Source organism: Drosophila obscura, unplaced genomic scaffold (assembly GCF_018151105.1).
Source record: "Drosophila obscura isolate BZ-5 IFL unplaced genomic scaffold, ASM1815110v1 contig_200, whole genome shotgun sequence".
NCBI classification, from domain to species: Eukaryota; Metazoa; Arthropoda; class Insecta; order Diptera; family Drosophilidae; genus Drosophila; species Drosophila obscura.
Window position 1 is genome coordinate 1,684,988 of NW_024542791.1, and position 24,947 is coordinate 1,709,934.

The window sequence follows — 24,947 nt, forward strand, 5'->3', positions numbered from 1 at the left end:
CTAAAAATTTCATTTTTCTTTCCTTTATAATCTACGAAAAAAAAATATTGGTTTTTAAAATTAGAAAAGTCTAAACATTTCATTTTGTTATTATGCCAAAATTAGAGACCAGAGCATGTCCTTTCTGTGGGTTTAGGTGGATAAAGCTGAGATATTGGAACCCGATCAAACTAATTAAATAATTAATGGGATAATAATAATCATTTATCATACTCGTAAGTTTTAACATATTGTATTGTAAAGGATTACGTTGTGAGGGCAGACACACAATCAATCTAGCGTGGAAACTCTTTAGAGTTCCATATGGCATCGATTGCAGGGGCCAGAAACTAAAAACTAATCGTTTCCTAAATATTTTCAGTAGCTTAAATAAGATTTAAAAATAGCAAAAAAAATTCAAGGAATAATAATAATAATTAATGTGTTTTACATAGGCAACGTCATTGGGTCATGAAGCCACCATGATCCACCTTTGGCACGCCACAGCTACAGCTACAACTCAGTTCCCGAAGGCCGGCTAACGTTTTCTCTGTCGCTTGCGCCGCTTGAGTAGGACATACGAGGAATTCATCACCTGACTCCTGGATTCCGCTGCAGTGAGGGGTATCTTTTTGCTGGTTAACGTGGCCACCGGCACTGCCTCAGCCTTCGCCCGGGCAATGGCCGTCAGCGCTTTGACCGAGTCCAGCCATGGCAGACTGAAATCCGATCTCGCCTCCATGTTGACCACATTCTCGCCAAAGGCTTGCACAGGGATTTCCGTGACAATCTGTACGCCTTCAATGTCCTCGGGCAGCGGGTAAAACGTGGACGTGGGCAGCGGATCCAGTTGGACCAACACCTCATCCTGATTGTGCCGCTGCCGCAAGGCTTCGCTCTTCATCTGCTCCCGCATGTAGCGCGCATCGCGGCGCTTCCTTTCGATCTCGTCCTTTACATACTTTTCGTGACGCTTCACAAAGTCCTCGTCCGTCAAGCTCTCGATGTCCTTGTTGTCGGCACTGGGCGGTATAGGTGCATCCCGCCATTTGGGTATCTCCAGACTCGGATGATCCGACAGCAGTTCGTCGGCCTCCTCATCGAAGAACTCGTTATCGCGATGGAACTCCTGATCCTCCCAGGAGCGTGTCGTATACGGAAACAGGACAGTGCGATATCTGGAAGTGGATTTGTGAGCATAGTTCTGGATTATCGTTCGGGATGTGCTAGTGCTGGTGCTGGAAGTGGTGCTGCTGCTGCTGTTGCTGCTCATCGACTGAGGGGTCAGGGGTGCCGCAATTATTGTGGCCGATGTATCCTTATCCTCTGTCTTGGTTGGCGTCTCTGCGGGGGGTTCTACTATCAGATTTGTGCCCGTGGGCGGTGGCGTCGATGATGGCGTCGCTGGTGGCGTCGTTTCAGACGCTGGTGGTGGTGGTGTGGTTGACGTTGATGTGGATGCATGCGCTATCGGAGGATAAATTAAACTCGTACTGGCGCTATTATCCTTGGGAGGTTTCTTGAGCAGCACCAGCGGCTGTTGACTCTGTCGCCGCTGCTCCTTTTTCAGATGTTCCTGCAGTTTGCGACGCATTTCCTCCTCCAACCGGGCCACCTCCTTCTCCTTGTCCGTTTGCGGTTTTTTGTTGGTCTTTGAGGAGGAGGAGACATGAAATTTCCTGTCATTGGAGAGTCCATGATGCTTGAGCTTCACCTGCAAGCGTTTTGGTTTCTTCTGTGGTGGTGCACCCGCTTCAGGAATCTCGGACTTTTCGTGGATCTCTTCTATGAGGTTGTGGGGGCGTTTCTTGGGTGACGACTGATGATTGGCCACAACATGGATCTTCCTGTCGTGCTGTGAGGTTTCGCTCTTTGAAGGGCTCTTGCTCTTACTCTTACTACGTTTCTTCCTTTTCTTTTTTAGCTCTTGCTCCGTAGATTTCACACTATTTAGAGCTTCGAATCGAGCTGGTAGATCCTCTGCTGCTTCGACTTTCTTCGCTGCCTTCAATAACTTTTCATCCCCGCTGATGCTGGGCTTCTTCTCTTCCGTTTTGATTTCGATTTTTGCCTTTTTAGATATTTCTTCTTCTGGCTCGGAAGCCTTGGCCTTGGGTAGAGCTGCCATTGGTGCAGGAGCTGCAGCTTTTGTGGGGGAAGCCACAACAGCAGCGTTGGCTTTGGGCACAGCTGCCCCAACTGGAGCGGTAGGATTCGTAACTGCTGTTGCTGCTTTCTTTGAGGGAGCCACGACAGCAGAGTTTGACTTCTGCGTAGCTTCCATGAGGGACCTTTCCTTTTGCAGGGATTTTTCCTTTGGTACAGCTGCCGCTGCCACAACAGACTTCTCCTTGGATTGAGCTGTTGCTGGCACAACAGCCTGGGTCTTTGTCTTGGGCAGACAAAGCGTACCCGCAGCCACAATAGTGGACTTTTCCTTGTGAAAAGCCGTCACCGCAGTGGAGTTTGCCTTGGCATGACTTCCAACTCCAACGCGAGCTGAATGCCCAGCCACCGCCTTGAGAATCACGTTCGTCGCCTCCTTTGCTCTTTCCAGCTTCTTTTCGAATGGCTCTTCCCTAAGTTTGGTGCGCTTCTGCTTGGTGTCTATTGCTTTTGTGGTGGGCGCTACGCCAGACGAGTTTGCCTTTTGCGGTTCTTCTACGACAGCAGATTTTTCCCTGGTAGCAGACTTTTCCTTGGCTGGAGCTGCTACAACAGCAGTAGACTTTTCCTTAGGGACAGCTGCAACCAGAGAAGAGTTTGCCTTGGGTAGAGCATCATCCCCAACAGCGGCCTTTTCCTTTGTTGGAACTGCCACGACCGTGGAGTTTGGCTTTGTTGGAGGATCGGCAGCAACCGCAGAGTTTGCCTTGGTTGGCGGAGCTTCTGCAACAATCGACTTCTCCTTGGCCGTTTCGGGCTTTTCCTTGCTCGAAATCGCTTCGACAGTGGAATTTGCCTTCTGTGGAGCTTCTATAACAGCAGGCTTTTCCTTGGACGCTGCTGCAGCAGTATCAGGCTTTTCCTTTTGCTCGGCAACAGCCGATTTCTCCTTTGATAGAGCCGATGCATCACTAGACTTTTCCATGGTCAGAGCTTCTACAGAAACCGACTTTTCCTTGGGTACAATCGCTTCAGTAGATGACTTCTTCCTAGGTACAGTCGATGCTTCTACAGTGGACTTTTCCTTGGTTACAGTCGCTTCAATAGAAGACTTTTTCCTAGGTACAGTCGCAGCTTCAACAGAGGACTTTTCCTTGGTTACAATCGCTTCAATAGAAGACTTCTTCCTGGGTACAGTCGATGCTTCTACAGTGGGCTTTTCCTTGGATGCAATCGCTTCAATAGAAGACTTCTTCCTAGGTACAGTCGATGCTTCAACAGAGGACTTTTTCCTCGGTACAGTCGCTACTTCAGCATTGGACTTTTTCCTGGGTACAGTCGCTTCGACAGTGGACTTTTTCCTGGGTACAGTCGCTTCATCTGTGGACTTTTCCTTGGATGAAGTTGCTACGACAGAGGGCTTTTCCGTGGGTGCAGCCACAGCTGCAACATACATTTCCTTAGCTGGAGCTGCTGCCTCAGAGGACTTTTCCTTATGTACAGTTGCTACCACAGTGAACTTTTCCTTGGGTACAATTACAGCCAACTCCTCCTTGACTGGAGCTGGAGATACAATTGACTCTTCCTTGGTTGGAGCTCCAACGAGAGCTGAGTTGGTCTTGTGTTTAGCTTCCACTAGAGCGGAGTCTGCCTTGGGCAGCGTAGGAGTAATAACAGGAGCGAAAGCGTTAGGAGCAACAGCAACAGAAGCGGGTGCATGAGTAGAAGCTGGAGGATTGGTAGCACATGCGTTGGGCAGCATATGCTTGCTGATTGTCGTGGTTGTGACCTCCTCTGTTTTGATTTCAATTTCTATTCCAGCGTCTACAACGGTCTCCTCCGTATGCACTTCCACAGTCTGTACTTCCACTGTCTCCATGTCCACTCCTGTCTCTAGTTCCACAGTCTCTAATTCCACTTCCAAGGTCTCCAATTCGACCGTCTGCACTTCTACAGCATCCATTTCCAAGGGTTCGGCAATGACGAGCTTCGGCTGCTGGCTGTCCTCCTCCTCCTCTTCCACTTCCAGCACCTGAAGCGTCTCTGTAGGCTCCTTGTGTAAATAAAGATGAGTTTTCTGCTGATGATTCGGTGTCGAATGGGCTGATGGTGCTATGCTCTTATGATCCGGACTATCCATGGCGTGTATCTGAAGAAAAGAAGTGCATTCCTTGAATCTATTACAACACACATGGAAAATGCCAAAAGACTTACCTGATGATTGACCGTCTGCCAGAGACTGTCGCCGCCTTCATGGGGACGCAAGGCATCTAAATTGTTAACACTTGTTTTTGAGGGCAGCTCTCGCTCCTCCTCTTCTTCATTGTGCTCGCTATCCTCGCTCCCTTCACTCCCGCTTTCGCTCTCATCGTCGCTGTCTTCATCTTCATCGTCATCGTCGTCGTCTTCATCATCATCATCCTCCTCCTGCTGATCGCTATCTCGATCCTCTGAATGGCCATTGTATACTGTGGTCTGTACAATCTCCTCTACCGTTTCCACACACATCTCCTCCTCGGCGGCAAGAATTATCATTTCATCCAGCTGCTGCAGGGCATCAGGGAAAATGTTGTCCTCTTCGGCAATAACAACCTCTTCCATTTGGTCCAGTTGATCCATTGCTACCTCCTCCGTTTCGATGATCTGCTGCTCCGGTTCGATAACCTGCTGCACGTCCATCTCCTCCACCTCCGTTTCGATCACCTGCTCCAGTTCCTCTTCCTGCTGCAGGTCCATTTCCTCGTGCGTTTCGATCACCTGCTGCTGCTCCTCCAATTCGATTACCTGCTGCTGCTGCTGCTCTTCCGCCTCCGGCAAAGGTTTTTCCACCTCCGGCTGCTTCTGTGCAGGGGATGTGAGGCTAGAGTCCTGGTTAACCCGATGCAGGAATATGGTGCTAACCTTCTTGCCGTTGTATTCCCCTCTCGATTTGCTCTCGACGGGCGCGGGACTGCTGACTGGCAGCGACGGCAGCAGATTTGTAACGGAGGGGACCAGCGTAGCTTTGGAGGAGCTTTTGTGCTGCGACTGAGGATGGACTGATGAATGCTGCTGCTGACGATGCTGTGGCGGTTGATTTTCCTCCTCCTGCTGCTGCTGTTCCTCCCTCATTGGCCTGGGCTGCTCCTGCCGCTGTTCCACCCTCACGGGCACAGGCTGCTGCTGCTGTTGCTCCTGTCTTATAAGTCTGGGCTGCTGCTGCTCCCTTATCAGACTGGACTGCTGCTGCTGCTCCCTTATCAGACTGGACTGCTGCTGCTGCACTCTTGCAAGTCTAGACTGCTGCTGTTGCTGCTGCAGATCCTTTACAAGCCTGGTCTGCAGTTCCTCCCTCACAAGCCGGGTCTGTGGCTCCTCTCTCATAAGACGCTGCTGCGGCTGCGGCTGCGGCTCCTGTCTCAAGACAAGACGTGGCTGTCGCTCCTCAATCGTTTGAGTTGGCTGCTGCGGCTCCACTCTCATAAGAGGCGGCTGCTGCTGCTGCTGGTGCTCCTGCTTCATAAGAGAAGACTGCTGCTGCTGCTCCACTCTTATTATAGTGGGCTGCTGCAGCTGCTGCTGCACTCTCAGGCGGGGCCTACGCGGCTGCCTTTCAGCGTGCTGTTGATAATGATAAGGCTGCTCCGCCTGTGGCAGATGATGCACCGGAGCCAACTCCGTTTGTGTCTCCGCATTGCACACAATTTTCTCCTGCATGGCAGGTGGCAGTGGATGATCGTCATCGTCATTGTTGTCGTCGTCGTGGGGGCCACCCCTCTTGTTCTTTCTTCTTAGCTGCTTGCGCAGCTCCTCGATTGTGGCCTCCAGATGTACATTGACCATCTTCAGGTCTTGGTTCTGCGAGAGTACGGTGTTCAGCTTGTCCGTTTGATCGTCCAGTTCCTTCTCCTTGGCCGCCAGGCTGTCCGTCTGCTCCTGCATCAGATTCAGATGAAGCACAATCATACGCTTCAGATTGTTGTTCTCCACGATGAGGGTGACCACATCGGAGCCCGAGGAATTGCCCGAGGCGGGCGGCGCCATGGCGCCGCCTGCACCCCTGGGCAGAGATGCTTCTGTTGATGTCTGTGGCGGTGGTGGCTTGTAGTAGCTGCTCCCCGTGTTGGGCTTTTGATAGCTTTGATAGCCATGTTGAGGGCGTGAGTAATTCTTGTGCGAGTGCGGATGTTTTTTGTAGTAGTAGTCTCTATCACCGCCCCCACCGCCACCGCCACCTCCACCACCGCCGCCACCGACGCCGCTACGCGACTGATGATGGTAGGGTGGATCCGAGTAGTTGGCCTTCTGGTTGAGTGGCCATTTAAATCGCTTATCCATTTCGTGTGTGTGGCTGCTGCTGATCGGAAATTCTATCCGAATTTCATAGTTTGGTTTTGGATTTTTGTTTTGTTTGCGTTTCTCGTCGCGCCACACCACGCCACACCGTGACAACGCCGCAGCTGATACAGCAGAATGCGTAAATCTCAATTTCCACCACACTTAATTTTTTTTTTTGCGTTCTCTCTGTCCCTATCACATCGCTTTTTCCCAGAAAAACGTTTTTGGCGTCAGTTTTAATGTATTTTACGTTGCCGCAATATTGCACGTGGTGACACCATTTAGCTGGTTAGTTTGGTTATTTGTTTTCGTCGCGCTTACATGTTCTTTTCGCGTTTTTCACAATTATTTCGTAAATTTATAAAACTTCGCACGAAAATGCCCGTAACAGAAGTATGGCGTTTGTGTGGTGTTGCCAGGCCAGCGCAAAGGTAGGGTTGCGAGCTATTGCCACGCTGCCAACCAGTGTTGCCAGTTTATCCTCTTTCAGGCTAGATCTAGCATTTTTAAAACTAGACTAGTTTATAAGATTTCAAATCGCATGTATACGCCTGTTTAGCATAGCTAGAAAATAATTATAAAAAAAATTAAAAAAAGAATTAGCATATGTCCAGGACTTAAATTTTGAATCTTGTATTAAAGGAAAAAGAAATGTGTTATTTGTGGGCGCTGTGGAGCTGGAGGACGATACACTGCAATATTGGATAAATCCGATCATGCAGCATAAATATGCAATCAAAATGGTTTTTATCTCCTTATAAATAATTTAAATGAGTACCGGGTATAAAATTAAAAAATATTAATATACATATAATCTTCTTTCATTCGACTGTCTTAATTAAATTTAATTTTTTGTCATTATTGCATTACTACTGGCTTGCACTTGTTTCCTTCCATTTTTTAATGTGGGTTCTGAGAAACGCCTGCTGCGAAATTTTCGGTGGACCGAAACCCAGGGATGATTTCTTATCGGTTTTATACGAATATCATCCCCGATTTCGGTCGACGGAATCGAATCGCTAATAACATGTTGTAATTTAATTTAAAAACGTCAAATATAGCATTCTAGAGGAGGACATACAGTCGACGATATTCTTCAGTTAGCGCTTGTATAATAAAATCGGTAAAACTCCACAATTTTCTATTTTCTGGGGTGTATTTAGTTTTAGCCATTTTCGCATGGTTTTTTGTTCGAATCTAGCTTATTTTGACTCTTAAATTCTGGCAGCACTGCTGCCAGCTACCCGTAAGGAAACACCGGGAAAATGGATTTTCTAATTTAATACGCCCTTACAGGCCCTTACAGTTATTTAATTAATTGTTTATATTATAGCTTACTATTTTAACAGGGCACACAACTACTTATGTAATGCAAAACTAAGAACAAAAGGTTTATGATTATTTGATAAAAAATGTCAACTCTAGCACTCGAGAAGAAGCAGAAATTGGCGGCAAATATTTGTTGGTTTTTGGTTGCCGAAAGTGGTTGATTTTCCACGAGTCGAGTCCTTGCGGCATACCGGTACTGTCCTGTCCCCATGGCTTCTTTATTCGGTGACGATGGGGTTGATGACTTGTTCAATGACAACGTGTGCGCGGACAACGACCAATTGCCCAGCGATGGCGAGGGCGAGAAGCTATTTGCCGACGACGATGAAAACAATGAAAACGCAGATGAAAATCCGGAGGGTGCTGCTGGCGTCGAAGTGGAGCCCAAGAAGCGTGCGGTGCGCAATACAAGGCCGCGTCTCACAGTGGACACCCTGCGTGGCCCTCGCGGTATACACACCATCGAGAATTACTTCAAGGATGTCAAACTGAAGGGCAGGGGCCACGAGAAGTCCGATCTGGATGAGGTGTTGCGCCGCCTGCAGCACTGGGGACACCGCATGTACCCCACCTACACATTCGACGACGTCCTCAACAACATAGAGCGGCTGGGCAAGAAGAAGCCCCTGCAAGTGCACATGACACGCTATCGTCTGGGGCAACTAGAGGATTTGATCATGCAGGAAGCGGACGTCGTAGACGAGGGACAGGACGAGCAGAACGATGGTGCTGCCGATGAGCCCTTTGACGAGTTCGATGCCCTGCTGGGCGAGCAGATAGCCATGTCCAAGCTGGCACCACCACGCACCCCTGCAGCCACGTTTCAGAGAACCAATTTGTCCAGCACAGGCACAAGCACAGGCAGTACTCTGGTCACTCCAGCCTTCTCCCGCCATGCAGTTGTATCCACACCCTACTCGGTGGTGAATGGTCCCAGCTTTGATAGACATGGTGCGCCTGTGGATGCGCACGATATGAGTGACTATGGTCAGCCCTTGCCGCCCTCGCAGCCAGCAACGCCAGCGGCCAAGAAACTGTCCGCGGATCAAATGGCTCGCATAGCAGAGAATCGAAGGCTGGCACAGGAGCGGCTGCTGGCCAAGAAACAAGAGCAGCAGCAGCACGAGTCGCAGAGTTAAAGATACCCATAAATTACGTGTAAAAATTAAGCATTTTTATTCAAGGGGAAATAAATTAAGATTCGTGTGTAAGAAAGCTACAATATATGTGCGTATTTACAAGGAGCTTTTTCTGCCCCTGCAAGTCATAATGGATGGATGGATTCGTAGAGCCTCATGAGTGAAGAATACTTGTAAAACTATATGCTATGGTGGATCAACTACATCTACACTTATTGATTACGATGCAGTCGAGGTACAGGCGTGTTTGGGCGGAATGGGAGCTCTCTTTCCTAAGTGTTGAATCGCACGGCGACACGGGGCAGATGCTCAAAGAGTCCCTTGGCACCCTTGAGCAGGGCAGTCACAATATTCATTAGGATTACTTCCGGATTGGGTGTGCTTTGGGGATTTTCCTCCTGGTCCTTGGTGTTGGGTTGTGGCTCTTTGACAGCCTCCCGTATGACATGCAGGAGACGCTGATAGAGGAAGGACTGCCTGTAGATGGGCTTGGACAGACTGAGATGGTCATCTTTCAGCAGATAAAAGTCACCAAAATTGATGCGAGACGACTCCTCGGTGACAATGCGCAGGGGGAATTTAAAGGTAGTCAGCATTGTGGGCGAACCCTCGGCCACGCTCATTACCTTGACATGGCGCAGGGCAGTGTTCAGGCAGCCCATAAAGCGGCGATGCATCTCCAGCAGCTTGGGTGCATTCTCTTCCATCTCCTTGACCTCAATCGAGGGGGAGAGAATCATCTGGATGTGCTGCTGCCACTTGGCAATTGATGAGCCGCGATGTGGCGTGCCCAGGAATACGATTCCCTTGGTGTTCTTGGCAATCTGTCGTACCTTCGGTTCGTGCGAATCCATGGATTTCAAGATTATCAGCTTGGTGAGCAGTCCGCCCATGGAATGACCTATCCAGACAATGGGACGCTCATTGCCTACATCCGAGACAGCAATGCGCTCCAGCAGTGTGCTGGCTCTGACATCGATATGCCCTTGGCCCTTCTCGCAGGGACAATATTTTGTGAAATTCGCCGACCATTCGGTCACAGCCGACGTGTAGTCAATGCCAAGAATTCTCGAGTCGGGATAATCATCGGGCAGCCATTCCATGGGCCAGCAGTTTGTGTATTCCTCGCTGTTCTCCTGATTACGCCACTCATTCCCGGAGATACTGAACTTGCCCTCACAGTTGTTATTGGCATCCAATGGTATATCCGGATGGACCACCTCCCAATCAGAGTCCAATTCGGCCTGATTGCGTAGGGTCTCGACGAATTCCTTGGTAGCAGCATCGCTGATCTTGAGAGGTTCTTCCTCTACCTTTTTGATGGCCTTTAAAACTGGATCTGTAAGGATTGGGCATTAATAATGGTGCTGTAAAATCGAATTTACGCCTTTCTTTTTTACCTTTGAAACCTTCCGTTTTGGGCTGGCCATTCGTTTTGTTTGCCTCTGCTGCTGCATTTTGTGCTGGAACCAGTGGCCTGCCTTGGCCCTTCTTATGTTTGTTGCCATTGACACGCTTCTGTTCGCCCACCAGAAACACATCATCCGTTTCGCTGGTGTAGAAGGCGTTCTTGCCGTACAGTCCCAGCTCTGTGGGCTTTCTATCGCGCTGACGCCACGTGATGAATACGCCGCCGAGCAGACCATGGACAAAAACAATGTCTGCCTTGGGCTTGCGACGGGTGCGCACTCTGGGATGCAGCGGATAAACATTGGGCGGATATGTGCACTGGTTGGGATCATCGTGATCCAGATTGGCCATTGTCTTGGCCGAGACCACTTGCAGCCGGAGATCGGGGCACTGTTGCCATTCGGCTAGTGTTCCCACCCAGCCAGAGGTAAAGAAGTGCTCTACAACATCGGGCACCACGGACATGTTGGCCAGAACTTTGCACAATGTGGACAGGGTCTCGTTGTCATCGCAGAAGATCTTGCGCAGTTCCATGAGATGCACCAGGCCACCATCTTTGATAATTTTAGCCGAAATTTCGGGATCTTTGGTGATGTGATGCAGAAACGAAATGATCTCCTTCAGCAAATCGGTGTCCGCGGTGGACAATACAATCGTTTGCTCCTGATTTAGATATTCGTGTATGTCCTCCTGCCAAAATAAATAAAAAGAGAATTGCTTGAAATCTATTTGCGATTGAATTCATCTTTTGCTGTTTGCTTACAATGGGATCCTGATCGGGAAAATATTTGCTGAAGAAATGCTGCACACAGCCCATGGGTCGGAGTCGGGCCAGCATTCCATGCAGTTCGGAGAGCAGCATTTTGGGATTCTTAATGCAGCCACGACGATGCACGGGCATAAACCAGCGTGTGTCGGCACCACAGCGGGCCAGGGAGACGGCTGTGCGGGCATCACAGATCTGTGCCAAATGACGAAAGTCCCAGTCCTTGAGATGATCCATGCAGACCAATTGCTGGACTGCCTTCAAACGCTCGGGCTGGCTGCCAGTCTGGGCAATATTGAGCAGACGCCAGGCCACCGAATGCTTGGCCGTCTTCCACCATTTGCCAAGCGGATTGATGATAACGCTGATCCACTTTTTCTCATCCTCCTTCCGCTGCTGCATCTTGCGCATGGACTCCCTGTAGATATGATATTTGATGTAGATGTATTCGGCGCGACGCTTGTCCGACTCGGGTGCCTTCTTGTCCACATATTGGCCAAAGAAATGACGAGCTTGGGGACTACCGAAGAGTAAGAATCCAGCACTAAAGGAAAAGCAAAAAAAAAAAAAGGATTTTAATTAATATCATTATGTAATCTGCAGCTATTCAAAAACTATTCGTAACTTTCTATTTCAATCGATCTTTAATATCTATTCCCTTTTGTAAACATCTTTTTGATCTATCTATCTTATTCCTTCTATTATCTTTTGTTTTTCCCATTGCACATCTTCTTTCTTTAAACAACAACAACAACAAATTGTAACAACAAAAATACCATTATCTGCCAACTATTTTGTTATTGAGATAAGTGCAAGATAAACAACAAAAACAGCAACAACAAATAAAAGTGGGCACGTCAGATTCATGGTGAAAAACAAGTACCGCACGCGCCGCAGCAGCAGAGCAGCGGCAGAATTTCTAATCAACAACAACAACTACCTGAAAAACATAAACAAAAGCAGCACAAACTATCAAATTCGCGGGGGGTTTTAAAATAACTGCGTACATTTATGGCGCCATGTTAGTTTTTTCGGTTATCTTAGTATGCGTGTGTGCGAGGGCCTTGAACAGCTGTTAAAAGCAAAGAAAGAAAAGCCAGAGCCAGAGAGGAAGAAGAGCGAAATGAGTAATAAGCGAATAAACAAAAAGCACTAACAACAACTTTACCAATATTGCTATCTCATTTATACAAAATCGTACGTTCTGTTTTGATCGTGTTTGGCAGTGGAGCAACTAAGGAAGGTGTTGTGATATTGCGCGAATATTGAATACTCTAATAAGGGCTAAAAGTTATTAGGAGTTTTTCGTTTTTGGATGGGAACTGAGTTTATACTTTTGAATGTGGCTTTAAAGCTTAAGTTTCTCCTAACATTGTTGGGAAAAATAAGCAACTATTCTTTAATTGATAAGAAATAATCTTAATAATATTTGTCTAACCAAAATTGATGGCGTTGATCTGACCTACATATGTATATATAATTTAGCCAACAACATTAATTGCATTTGTATGAATAATTTGATGTTGTTATCTGTAATTAGTATTTGTAAACAAATGACGTCACAGGTGCGCAATAGTTTGCTTTGGTATTGAAGAATGCGGAAAATGTCTTGTTGTTGTTGTTTTTGTATTTCAAGATATATAGAAACGTGTGGGCATAGAGTATATAGTAGAAATCGTACGATATATTCAAGGGGCATGTGGGGATATTTTTCATAAAACGTGTAAAGGGGACGAGCCCCCTGAATATCTAAGCAACCTTGTATAAAGTTCTCTGTCTTTACAAGTGTGTATGTGATTAGAAAAGAAACTATTTTTGTGATGTGACCTGTAGCATCTGCTGCCAGCAGGAGGGGGGAGTACTTTCGCTGAGGTTTGTGATTGAGAAGGTGGCGTGATGTGATTCACTTACGTGGTCAAAATACCAGCTCCACCAAGGCCCACAAGCTTCGGATAACGTCGCAGAGTTGTTTTGAGATCCTCCAATGACATTGCCTGGTCTCTGGCCCTCCAAAAATAAGGTTCTGTGGTGTAGTTTGGTGGTCGAAAACACACACTAGCAATTAATTGTTGCTTCTTTTTTATACTTTCAATTTAGTTTGATATCAGTTCACGCCCACAAAATTATCACTAGGGCGGCTTGCTTTTAGTTAGTTGCTGTCACTTAGACTGGTTTGTTTTTTTGTTGCTTTGGTTTGGTTTGTTGGCTGTTATGCTGCCGAAATGTACTGCGGATTTCTTTATAAAGGCTTTTTGAATGAGACCACAGCTGATTGATAGCAGGAGCAGTGTTGCAAAATTAAGAAAGTTTTATGAATGGTCGTATGACACTGCACTTAACTACCAGTCTTATCTGAGAAACAGAGCAAGCAGTTGAAGGGAAACAACTAAATGCGTTAGTTTTTTGAAAATAAAATCGTTTTGAACTGTCAGGGGGTCAAAAGAACCGACTGGGGTGGGCTTTTAGCGTAATTTGGTGTTTTTGAGGTAGTTTAGTGCAGCGTCCTACGGCCATTACCTATGCACATAGAATTTTCCGTTTTGCAGCACTTGTCCAAACGTTTATTGTATCTTCTTTTGATAAGCTGTTTGTTTAGCAACGATTTGTTGCCAGGTTTTAATTAACGTAGCTAGATTAACTTGTTTATATAATGCTCTAAACTTTACTTTGCATTGCTGCGTTCGTAAATAGTTTGACGCTTTGGTTTTGGAACGGATTTCCATGGATTTTCAGGCAAGCGCACCTCTGGCCCGAAAACAAATCGCTGGCTGAAAGGAGACGCAGACAGACAGAAGGACATAAATAGCTGTGGGGTGGTGGCACGGCCAGGTGGGTGGGGGTGGGTGTTGGCGTGGCGGTTGGGCCTAGCATAAACAACTTGGAGATACACGAAAACCACAAAAAGCAATAAAACTCCGGTTTTTGGCGACAACGTTGACCCCAAAAGGAAAATATCTCGCAGTCCCCCGGCTGCCAGAGTGTCGGCAAGATGAAAATCCATTTTCGAGAGCAGTACGGCACCAAGGGTGAGGAAATCCTGTATGTGACGCCAGCAGGTAAGCATTAATATCGATCAAAGTCCGCGAAAGACCTTTGCTAACCCCCCTCCCCTTCACCAACTTCACAATATCTCACCACCACAGATCAGAGCAACATTGTTCGGGTGCCGCTACGTGGCGATAAGCTGGTCATTCAAGAAAAGTTTCTGCTCTTTCGGGTGCTGCAGAAAATCTTCTTGCCCAACGGCTATCCAGACAGCGTCAGTGAGGACTATGCAGCCTATCAGATCTGGGACACGGTCCAGGCCTTCTGCAGCACCATCTGTGGCACACTCTGCACCCATGCCATACTGAAGGGCATTGGCGTGGGCAGCGAGAACATTAATGCCTACTCGGCGACAGTCACCTGGATAATGAAGGAGGGCTGCGGTCATGTGGGTAGAATATTCTTCGCCTGGTGGAAGGGCAGCCAACTGGACGTGGACTCTAAGAAATGGCGCCTGCGCGCCGATTTCCTCAACGATCTCGCCATGGGCATCGAAATCTATGTGCTTCCCAAATATCCACATCTCAGTACCCAAATTCTTTGCGGTTCCACCATGCTCAAGGCAATTGTGGGCGTGGCTGGCGGTGCGACGCGTTCGGCTCTGACCCAACATCATGCGGTGAGAGGAAACCTGGCTGATGTTTCTTCCAAGGACAGTTCGCAGGAGACTTGCGTCAATCTGGTGGCCTCTTTTGTGGGTCTTTATCTGTTGACGCTGATCAAAAGCCAGGCAGTGCTCTATACGGTCTTCTATGTGGTTGTCGCCCTGCATCTGTATGCGAATCTCAAGGCGGTACGTGCTGTGTGCCTGCGCACATTCAACGAATCGCGCTACCTAATAGCCCTGGAAGAGTACTTTCGATCGTCGCGTATGCTAACTCCACAGCAGGTGAGTTTCCTATGTCAGCCATTACATAAAAGAGACTCCTACAGATTTTCGCTTGCAGGTCAATGCCATGGAGAGGGTGACGCTGGGACAAACTGTGTCTGTTTCGCTCAACGTACGGCTCGGACTGAGTGTAAAGAATCTGATTGACGAGTACAAGACCAGCAGTTCCATTGACAACATTGTCTCCTCGTTTGATCCCCATGAGCATTTCATCATAGCCGAGAGTAAAAAATACTTGGGCGTCTATTTGCATTTCGAAACGCGCCAGCAGGACGTGCTCAAGGCGTACTTCTTTGCTGTATCCTATCTGCAGGACAGGAATCAGATCAAGGAAAAGTACTGGGATATACAAACCAAATGGCAGGAGTTTTTAGGTCTAGCACAAAAGGAGGGTATGTCTAAACAGCGTTCCTCATAGATGTTCGATTTATTTTTCACATTATTCTATGTAGGTTGGCTGGTTCATCAACATTTGCTGCTGGTGGACGAGTTCCGCCTGGACTGGAAGGTTTAGGATGGTGTCGCCTTGCTTGACGTTTTGGATTAAGTTGCTTTGCTTTAAAACATTTGATTTTATTCAAGTCATAATCATTCTCACATATCTCACAGAGCAAGAAGCAAACAAATGAAAACATTGATATTAACTGAGTGCTATTGATATTTACATAGAACTCGTTCGCACATGAACATCTTCCAATTAACTCTGCCTTGGCACTATGTAATGTTTTGGATAGGATATTTTTTGTTTCTTTTTGTTGCTTTCACACATGAATTTATTACGCAAATTTCAATTATTAAGAAGAATTACTGGAAAAACTGGTAAAGAAAACAATACACTCGACAAAAATCTATTTTGTAAGAACATATTGTATGTATTTCGATATTTCGAGTGCCTATTGTACTTTTTTAGATAATCCAGACAAACTGCTGCACAACGAAAACAAAAGAAAACCCCCTCGCTTCTAATGCATATCCCCCTACAAACAAAAAAAGTGTACAAAGTTTTATAACTTTTTTTACGCTAAATGTGCAATATTTTGTTAATTATTTAGCTTCGAATATCTATTGGATAAGTTGGCGTCCATTTTAGCTTACGATAATGCTTGCATATTAATGCAATATATTAATTACATGCAACAACATCTCAACACGCAAATGATTTTAACAAAAGAATTGAATAAATTTGAACATTTTAAGAAAATTAATTTAAGTTTGACCCGAATGTAAAATATTGATATTTTTATATATTTTCGGTGACCGTTGACGGTATATGGGTTTGACGTCGAAATTGAGTTATTTAATTAATCATCGATCTCTTTTATATTATTTTTAAAGGTATGGTAAAGAACATATGCTTTTTAGTATTGCAGATACTGAGCGGGATCGAGAGGAATCTAATCTAGTTCAAAAACATGTTGAAACGAATAAATTCAAAGCAGCGCAGCTTGGAAAACAGAAATTTTTGAAATAAAAAATTAAATGTGTAGTTACCGTGTATTTACTATGTAAAAAGGGACATTTTTGCTGAACTTTGTTTAAACCCTATTTTGTAAGTAATCCAATTAAAGGAAGTTCCTAAAATAAGCCAGATTGTAACAAAAATGATTCATCTATCTCATGAAATGATAAGTTCAGTTGTTAAAGTCCTAACTAGCTAGAAATATTAAATCGAATATCAAAATTGAAGAAACAAGTCGTCGCGTCCATCGGTATATTTACGGTATTTTTTAAAAATGATAAGGTATATTTGGGTATATTTTTGAGGGACAGGCGGTATATTTTGTCAGTAAATCCGCGCAACACGTGCGCGCTCATCGTGTTTTGGTCGACAGCATTTTAGGTTTGCCTTGCTTTGTTTGTAAAGAGAAATTTGAAGTTATTGAAGTGAATAAATATGGAAAATGAACAGCCAATGGCTGTGGTAGCCCCTGATGCAAGAGCAGAAACGCCTACCGCAAATGTAGCAGAAGTCTCGGCACCAAATGTCGCCGAAGTAACAACAGCTGCAGATAAGGTGGAATCTACGCCCCAAACAGGTAAGATTAAAGGAATTATATAGATAATTGAACAAAATAAGGACTGGTTTTGTTACACAGTGACTGCAACTACAGCAGAGGTACCCCTTGAAACGGAGCCAAAAGCATTGATTACGGCAGCCAATGAGTCAACACATGTGGAAAACGAAGACCAACAGAAAAATGCAGCACCAGTCGTTGCTAATGCGGAGACACCAACAGTAGCAATGGATTGCGAAGAAGCCACAGCTCAGACCACGCCAGAAGATGAAGCAATTGCAGAAGTAGTGCCGACCATTGTTCCTCCAGCAGAGAAGGAAATTGATTGCCATGCAGCGACTGCTCCAGATACCCTGTCAGTGGTAGATTCAGAAAATGGTACACCTGACCCCGCCCCAGAGTCTGCAAATCGTTCTGGGCTTAGTTTACTGGCTGCCTACAGCTCCGATGCCGAGTCGGACACTGAACAAGCCACCAGAATTGAAGACAGCGACAATGAGGTGGTGGAGGTGCCCGTGACAGGTCCTGCCACTGCAACTACCTACCGTCGTCCCGTAGTGGCTGTTAGCTCTGGTAGCGAAAACGAGAAAAGCAGCAGCAGCAGCGACTCGGATTCGGAGTCTGAGGGCGAATACCTGACAGTTTTGCGCAAGAAAATTGATAAGAAAATCAACACCGAAGACTGTGACGAAGAGGATGAGGATTTCGATGAGGATGGTGCCACAGGAGAACGGCGTCGCCGGCAGCCACCCAAAGTGCGGGGTGAAATGCTGTTGGATGAGCTGCCGCCTATCCATCAGTTGGAGATTACAGTGCCAGAGGACGAGTGCATTGAGCTGGGGAAGGTCCATTCCATTGTCGATCAACTGGTGCTGGTCAGTGTGCTGCCCAATTCGATGCTATTCGATCTGGACACCGTGCTATTTCTGGAGAAGGGACGCAAGGTGCTGGGCGAGGTGTTCGATGTGCTGGGACAGGTCTCCGATCCCCTGTACTGTGTCCGCTTCAACACCAATCAGCAGATCCAAGAGCGTGGCATCAAAATCGGTGATGTTGTCTATTGTGCCCCCAAAACGGAGCACACTCAATTTGTGATCCTCTCCAAGTTGATGCAGGTGCGCGGCTCGGATGCCTCTTGGGAGCACGACGTTGAGCCACCTGCGCGCTATATTGACTATTCGGATGACGAGGCAGAGCGCGAGGCCAAACAGGATCAGCGCAAGAGACGCCAGAGAGATCGCACCAATTCCACGGATTCAATTAGCTCCGTCTCCACGGTGGCCACTGAGGCATCGGCAGCAGCAGCACCATCTCCATCGCCGCGACAGCGTGGTCGCCGTGGCCAACGTGATAGCTATCAAAATCAGCGTCAGTATCAGAATCAATCCCACCAGGGCTCCTCCTCCCAGCATCAACAGCACCAGCAGCAGCAAAGAGGAGACTCGCAGTACAACTATCATCCCAGCTATAATCCTGGCAGCTGGCACTCGAATTATTATCACAATTATCATCAACCTGCGGCCAATTTTAATATGCCGCAACCGGGCATGCCCTATCCAATGCCACCGGCAGCCTATGGCTATGGCATGCCCTACGCCATGCCACAAATGATGCAAATGGGTCCACCGCCACCGCATCATATGTACGCGCAACCACCACCGCCACCATTTGCACAGCCACAGAACAGGCATCCGCCGCCATCATCTGGAAGTTAGAGCTGATTATCTCTGTTGTGGATTCGTTTCTCTATCTCTTTATTATTCCAATAATAAAAAATGGTTCTTAAACAATTTGCGTGTTTCATTAAAAGGGTTATGCTCTGGTTTGTTTTGTTCGATAAAATGCATTTCATATTTGTATAAAAAGGTACTTAATATTCTGTGTGTGTGGGATTCTCATCTGAATATGGATTGATAGGTGTAAATATATATGTATGTGTATATGTGGGAGCTATAACTAGAATTCTTGTGTACTTGGCAACTTCAAATGCTTGTATATATATAAATAGGGGCATGGCTTGCATTCTATACTAAAAAATATGCTCTAAGTGTGCACTTTTGTATATTATATTGTATTGTATTTGTATTGTTTGTTAACAACGAGTTGCATATAAAGCCAAAAAACTTTGCATTTAAACGTATTTTGATTGAGCTTATTCGAGCAACCAAGTAGTCCTTTAGGACCAGGCACGTGAGAATGCGACAATTAAAGGGTATTTTGTGTGGCTGCCACCAGTTCTGGATTCGTGTGGGTGAGCGCTTGGGTTACAAAAGTGATACAAAATGATTCAAATGCTCTCTCCCCCAACGTTCAAAACTGGTGGCAGCATTCCAGCTAATTATTTACATTTAAACAAAGGAAAATAAGTAAAATCAACGAGTCAACAATGCAGCTAACAATTACACATAGAACAAAAAAAAAAATACATCTCCTCTGACGATTCTTCTACGCTCTACCTTTCAATCTGATGACGCGGCTTGAGCAAAACTATCACCGCGGTTATGTTGTCCTGCGAGTCTCGCTCCTTGGCCGCCTCTATCAGTAGCTTGGGAATGTCATCGAGTTTCGTTGTCGCATCGGCCAGACACTCGTAAACAGTGTCGATGATAAAAGACTCCGGCACATGATCCCACAGGCCATCGGTGCCCAGTACGAGAAAGTCATGCGCTTCATTTAGCTCAACATCGACGAAATCTGGCTCGGCTATGACCGCCTCCAGGCAGTAGTCGCCAATGGAACGCGCCACATTTAGAATTCCGTTCACACGCCACTGACCCTGGGCATGCAGTACAGTACCTCCGGCTGCCACGATTCGTTTGCGCTCATCGGGTGACTCGGGTTTATGTGGTTTTACCAGCTGCAGCTGTGTGCGTTTGCCCACCAGTAGGGCCTTTGAGTCACCCACCCAAGCTATGTACAGTTGATCTCGGTTGATAAGGGCACAGACGCTAGTGGTGCCGCTGGTGATGCGTTTGTGGATAAACCGTTCGTCTGCCAGCAGGAAGGCCGTCTCAAATGCATTGCGATAGAAGTCAGAGCTCTGGGTATCTGCTTGTGGGTCCTCTGTTTGTTTTAGCTGATCGGCTAGGAGCTGGGGCAACTGACTTGTGACATAACTGGCGGATAAGGAGCCAGAGTGTCCGTCAAAAACGCCAAAGAACCGACAATCCTTGTTGGCCAGCTCATAGATGGCACCAAAGCAATCCATGCACACATGACGATCCTCCATTTTACGTGGCTTGTTCTTGACGGCGGCGGATGTGTGCCGCACGGTTTGGGTTAGTCCGCACACGCAGTGCTCGGGATTCTGGCAGATGACACCCTCGTCGGCATAGTCCTTCAGCCGTTCCAACTCCGAATTATCTGTTAGCTTTATGAGCAGCTTGTCCATTTGATTGCCGACAAACTTCTGCAGCTTCAGCAGATCATATTGCGTGGGACCCTCGACAGAGACTTCACACTCCTTGGCGTAGCATATCTCCTTCTCCAGCAGCTGTGTAGCCTGGTGGAGCAGCTTCAGGCGGAAGCCCGCCGGGCACCCTCTGCTATTCAACTGCTGCCAAATGGCTGACACCAGCTCAGCGTGACGCTCCTCCACCGACACCTTGTAGGTGTCATTGCTGGTCCGCGTTACACAAGATCGCGTCAGATCCCCACTGGCGGCGGACGCTTTGGCGGCTGTCGAGGCCAGAAACTGCTTGAATTCCACCAAATGTGCACATTCCGCGGCAGGTGCTGCTGGTGGCGGCTCCTTGATCGAATCGGCCGACATAATTGGTTGGGCCCAGCTACTGTTATTGCTTAGTGGCGATCATGGGTTTATTTATTTTAACTTAATTGTTGCTTAACTGAACGATGAATCACTAATGTTTATGTTCTTTTACTGAATTGGTTCGAATATTAGATTTACGTCGATGCGATGTTTTGCAACACTGTACACTGCCGCTCAGCTGTTGATTTTGTTTTTGTTGTTGCAAGCAGGTTTTCATTTTTAAGTTATTTTATTCTTAAAAATGTACAAATATTGTTAAGTTTTGACAGAACAAATTCAAAATAGCACAGTAACTATGTCTACGCAGGAGGCTCAGTCCGAGGAACGCGAGGCCCTGCAGTCTATATACGAAGGCGATGAGAATTTCAAAGAGGTTGACGCCACCACATTTCAATACAAGGTAAGCCACATGGGTACCATGGCGAGCTAACGAACTAAAATAACTCCGATCTTTAGTATGGGGAAGAGAACAACTTCAAGTCATTTCTGGTGGAGCTCAAGTGGGGCGAAAACTATCCGGAAGAGGCCCCCGCGGTCAATATGAACACGTTCTACAACAGGCATCTGTAAGTATTTTTTAGACAGCCCCCAGAGGAACCATATTCATTCTCCCCGTTGTTCATTATCTTCCCCAGGTTGCCCGCTGTCAAGGAGCATATCCTTACGGTCGTCTGCAATGAAGCATCTCAATGGCTAGGCTGTGGCATGACGTACAGCCTTTTCGAATGTCTTAAGGACCACATTGATGAACTGACTGAAGGACAGCTGGAGTCTGCCCCCGTTGTGGTGATGGTGGATGAGGGTGTGGCTGCCTTGAAAATCTCCGATGCGGATGCCGATGCCAAGAAGAAGGAGCCCAAAAAGGAGCAGATGACCAAGTCGCAAAAGCGCCGGCAATGGGAGCGAACTGATCACAAGGGTGATCGTGTACGTGGCTGGGATTGGGTGGACCTTGTTAAGCATTTATCACAAACGGGCAGCAAAGAAGATGCGGTAGCAGCCGCCGAAAGCGCAGCGGCCACCGCAGCAGCATCACCTGTGCTGCATCCTCTGAATAATTAAGCAAATAACTTACTTAATAACCACGACAACAACGACAACTTAAACACAAATCAAAAGCCAATCATAAATCAATGTTGCGCATGTCTTGCAGCATGGATTTTATAGTTATTTGTTCAACTATTAAATACAAACAAAACACCGGTAACTTATCTCCACTCTCCTTTATGGCGCCACCTTCTGAATTTGAGTAATTTATCCTCCATGGCATCTTTGCGTTTAGCAACACTGCAACGACATATCTTACTCGGCTTATTAGACACATTTTCTATTATGAAAATATGGATATAAACGACGTAAAGTGGCTGCAAAATTTAGTGCCCGTGCTTTACAATGCCTTGGAGAAGCTGACACAGCTGGAAGAACCAAGAAAGGAGCCGGCGAAGCGTAGAAAACGACATGCAACACCAACGCCATCCCCTGAGCGCCGGCCAGAGGAATCGCAGAAAACTGAACCACAGATCAATCGTACAATTTGGGTGAAAGAAGAGTACCTGTACCGCGATAGGGAGGGTTTCTTTGCCACAACATTCGAGAATTTATATGAAAATAACCATGAAGAATTCAAGGCTCACACCAGGATGACACCCCGAGTTTTCGATATGCTGTTCGAGCTGGTGGCGGAACGATTGACCAAGAACTCTATACGTACGCCCATTTCACCCGAATGTCGCCTGTTCCTGACGTTGAGGTAAGCCCGCAGACAAAAAAATGTAAATGCATTGAACAAAGAAATTCCCTTTTAGGTATTTGGCCAGTGGCGAAGGCACCGGTCGCTTGGCAAAGTCCTTCAAAATGGGCCCCTCAACCGTGCGTGCGATAATTCGGGAAACCTGTGACGTTTTGTGGACAACATTGTCCCGCACCTTTATGTACCAGCCCAAAGCGGAGGAGGAGTTGCGTGCCATTGTCAGGGGCTATCAAGATAAATTCCAAGTGCCGCATTGCCTTGGAGCCGTAGACGCCAAACGATTGGAAATTTCATTCAAAGGAAAAGAAAATCTTGTTCTTCTGGCCGCCTGCGATAAGAACTTGATCTTCAACAGAATCGACATTGGTTCGGTCTTTATACCTGCATGTCGTGTGGATTGGCACGATGAATTCGGGACGCAGCTCTTTGGAGATCAACAGCCAGCAGAACTGGGTCCTGCATCCGAAGAGAATCCGACTTTTGGCTATGCCTTTATAGCCAGCTCTGCTTTTCCGCTCGGAAACCAGCTCATAACGCCATACCCCACACCGACGCTGGAGGACGACCAACTGCTTTACAATCAGAATCTGGCCATGGCACTGGAGGAGACAATCGACAAGGCCTTCAGAGTGCTAATGTCACGTTGGCGAGTCCTTTCCGAAACCATCTACTGCAGCAAGGCCATTGCAGAGAAATTGGTACGCGCCTCCGTTATGGTACACAATTTTGCCAAACTGCACGATGACACCTACTGTCCGCATAGTTTTCTGGATACTGTTACGACCATACGAGCGTGTCCTACGGCCACAGATGTGCCCACCGATTGGCTACGCTGCGGGACGAAAGATCAACAAAGATTAAACTCTGCCAGCCAGCTGCGGGATACCATTAAAGATGTGATGAGCAAAGAATCTGCAGAGCCGAGTATATTTGAAGCTCTGCTGGATAGTTTAGAATGGAATTAGAAATATATTATATGATACATCGATTTTAGACTCGAATCAAACCTCATGAACGAACGCTTTTATGGGAAAACTTTATTTGGACAATTATAATAGCAAAGTACATAAGTAATAAAATCATATTTCAATACAAAACTCAAGATCAAATCGATTATATGGTAATACATGAATTGCAAGGTTCAACATTTAAAGAATAACTAGCTGTAAAAACGTGGATTCTATGTCTCGGCCCCAACCGTTCCTTAATTGATCACACCTTCTGCACGTACGTTCAACGCATCTAGCAGGGCACCCATCGGTGTAGATGGACCAAAACTCTCGATGGTGTTGGCCAGCTTGTTCTTCATGTTCCGTAGACGCAGCGAGGCGTGTATAAAGGTCACCGAAATGGGCAGCAGCAAGGTGAAGGCGGTCAGCAGCACAGCGCTAATCAGATGCAAAAAGAGATATCCACCAAGCAGAGCACCGGCCAGGATGTACCATTTCTGTTGAGCATTTTGTTCGGCCGCATTGGCATTGCCTCCCGTCAGACGGCTGGCAATGAAGCTGGGCTTGGATTTGCTGCTGAAGAATTGCCAAATGACCGCAACGATCAGAGCCTGCACAATCAAGCCACTGAGGATTTTGGTTGGATTAAACACAATCATCAGCGCGTAGATCACCAGGAAGAGCAGAATGTAGTTGGTTTGGTAATAGAGCAAGTTCTTTACAACGCGATTGCCCCACTTGTCGAAGTCCTTCAGATTGGGCAATTGGAAACGCGCCGATCCGAGCACGAAATCGTCCAGGGTGCGCAGTGGTGCCAACTGCAAGTTGCCCGATAGGGCGGCGGCGGCATCGCTCACGGAAGCTGCGGTCGGTGCTGACATGGCTTGACTTAGTTTTTTGTTCTTGATATTGTCGACTTCTTCCGGCGACAGCTTTTGGTATGCACACTGACGCACTCCACGGGTCAATTGATGCAGTTCTTCAACTTTAAGCAGCTTCCTAATTTTTGGCCGCAGCCCGGAATCACTCGATTTACGACTGCTTTTCGGCAAGAGACGCGACTTCTCGTCTGCGTCAAACCAATTATAGCGCTCCTCGTGGTCACTATATTCCTCCGCACCTAGTCGCTCCAGCGTAAATTACTAATTTTTCACACAAGAATTTGTGTGACGAATCTCGTCGTGTGGCTTTTGATACTCAAGTGATTAAAGTTTTTGCTCATTTCTTCGTGTTCGAAGTGAATCGTATTTAGTTGATTTTGATATTCGATGTATTATTACTAGCTGGCAGGTACTCTTAACGTTGAATATATAATTTAACACACTACTCTGATCAATTGTCTACAAGACTGGCTAATTTTAAGTACTTCCTTTTTTAAATTGTTTGGAAAACAAGGCTTAATTAAAAAAATGCAGATACAAATTTCTAAAAATTTATTCGCCTTACATGGTAACTACACATTTGTTACATGGCAACTACA

The 24,947-nt window shown here is 46.7% G+C and overlaps 9 protein-coding genes across 9 annotated transcripts; 5 read left to right on the forward strand and 4 right to left on the reverse strand.

Annotated features, from left to right (window-relative positions):
• Positions 1 to 216: 216 nt before the first annotated feature.
• Positions 217 to 6,816, reverse strand: LOC111069089 (protein male-specific lethal-1). The gene is made up of 2 exons (XM_022358980.2): positions 4,300 to 6,816; positions 217 to 4,234 (listed from the first exon to the last, which is right to left on the reverse strand). The coding sequence occupies exons 1-2, from the start codon at positions 6,400 to 6,402 to the stop codon at positions 518 to 520; spliced, it is 5,820 nt and encodes a 1,939-aa protein (XP_022214672.2). The 5' UTR covers positions 6,403 to 6,816; the 3' UTR covers positions 217 to 517.
• Positions 6,817 to 7,706: 890 nt separating this feature from the next.
• On the forward strand, positions 7,707 to 8,970 carry LOC111069187 (protein TIPIN homolog). Its single transcript, XM_022359113.2, has one exon. It carries the CDS (start codon positions 7,941 to 7,943, stop codon positions 8,868 to 8,870), a length of 930 nt encoding a protein of 309 aa, XP_022214805.2. The 5' UTR covers positions 7,707 to 7,940; the 3' UTR covers positions 8,871 to 8,970.
• LOC111069177 (protein SERAC1) lies at positions 8,887 to 13,280 on the reverse strand. The gene is made up of 4 exons (XM_022359101.2): positions 12,958 to 13,280; positions 11,044 to 11,590; positions 10,271 to 10,970; positions 8,887 to 10,209 (listed from the first exon to the last, which is right to left on the reverse strand). Exons 1-4 carry the CDS (start codon positions 13,035 to 13,037, stop codon positions 9,143 to 9,145), a joined length of 2,394 nt encoding a protein of 797 aa, XP_022214793.1. The 5' UTR covers positions 13,038 to 13,280; the 3' UTR covers positions 8,887 to 9,142.
• A 313-nt stretch (positions 13,281 to 13,593) lies between these two features.
• LOC111069185 (RUS family member 1) lies at positions 13,594 to 15,614 on the forward strand. The gene is made up of 4 exons (XM_022359112.2): positions 13,594 to 14,102; positions 14,190 to 14,980; positions 15,039 to 15,372; positions 15,433 to 15,614. The coding sequence occupies exons 1-4, from the start codon at positions 14,036 to 14,038 to the stop codon at positions 15,492 to 15,494; spliced, it is 1,254 nt and encodes a 417-aa protein (XP_022214804.1). The 5' UTR covers positions 13,594 to 14,035; the 3' UTR covers positions 15,495 to 15,614.
• A 1,138-nt stretch (positions 15,615 to 16,752) lies between these two features.
• LOC111069181 (H/ACA ribonucleoprotein complex non-core subunit NAF1) lies at positions 16,753 to 18,710 on the forward strand. Its single transcript, XM_022359106.2, has 2 exons — positions 16,753 to 17,016; positions 17,077 to 18,710. Exons 1-2 carry the CDS (start codon positions 16,875 to 16,877, stop codon positions 18,708 to 18,710), a joined length of 1,776 nt encoding a protein of 591 aa, XP_022214798.2. The 5' UTR covers positions 16,753 to 16,874.
• Positions 18,711 to 18,732: 22 nt separating this feature from the next.
• LOC111069183 (protein phosphatase 1F) lies at positions 18,733 to 20,913 on the reverse strand. Its single transcript, XM_022359108.2, has one exon. The coding sequence runs from the start codon at positions 20,765 to 20,767 to the stop codon at positions 19,448 to 19,450; it is 1,320 nt and encodes a 439-aa protein (XP_022214800.2). The 5' UTR covers positions 20,768 to 20,913; the 3' UTR covers positions 18,733 to 19,447.
• Positions 20,914 to 20,959: 46 nt separating this feature from the next.
• On the forward strand, positions 20,960 to 21,974 carry LOC111069188 (RWD domain-containing protein 4). The gene is made up of 3 exons (XM_022359114.2): positions 20,960 to 21,167; positions 21,224 to 21,333; positions 21,403 to 21,974. The coding sequence occupies exons 1-3, from the start codon at positions 21,063 to 21,065 to the stop codon at positions 21,827 to 21,829; spliced, it is 642 nt and encodes a 213-aa protein (XP_022214806.1). The 5' UTR covers positions 20,960 to 21,062; the 3' UTR covers positions 21,830 to 21,974.
• A 97-nt stretch (positions 21,975 to 22,071) lies between these two features.
• LOC111069182 lies at positions 22,072 to 24,276 on the forward strand. The gene is made up of 2 exons (XM_022359107.2): positions 22,072 to 22,517; positions 22,573 to 24,276. The coding sequence occupies exons 1-2, from the start codon at positions 22,108 to 22,110 to the stop codon at positions 23,480 to 23,482; spliced, it is 1,320 nt and encodes a 439-aa protein (XP_022214799.2). The 5' UTR covers positions 22,072 to 22,107; the 3' UTR covers positions 23,483 to 24,276.
• Positions 23,535 to 24,928, reverse strand: LOC111069090 (PRA1 family protein 3). Its single transcript, XM_022358981.2, has 2 exons — positions 24,914 to 24,928; positions 23,535 to 24,594 (listed from the first exon to the last, which is right to left on the reverse strand). The coding sequence occupies exons 1-2, from the start codon at positions 24,926 to 24,928 to the stop codon at positions 23,722 to 23,724; spliced, it is 888 nt and encodes a 295-aa protein (XP_022214673.2). The 3' UTR covers positions 23,535 to 23,721.
• Between the last annotated feature and the right edge of the window lie 19 nt (positions 24,929 to 24,947).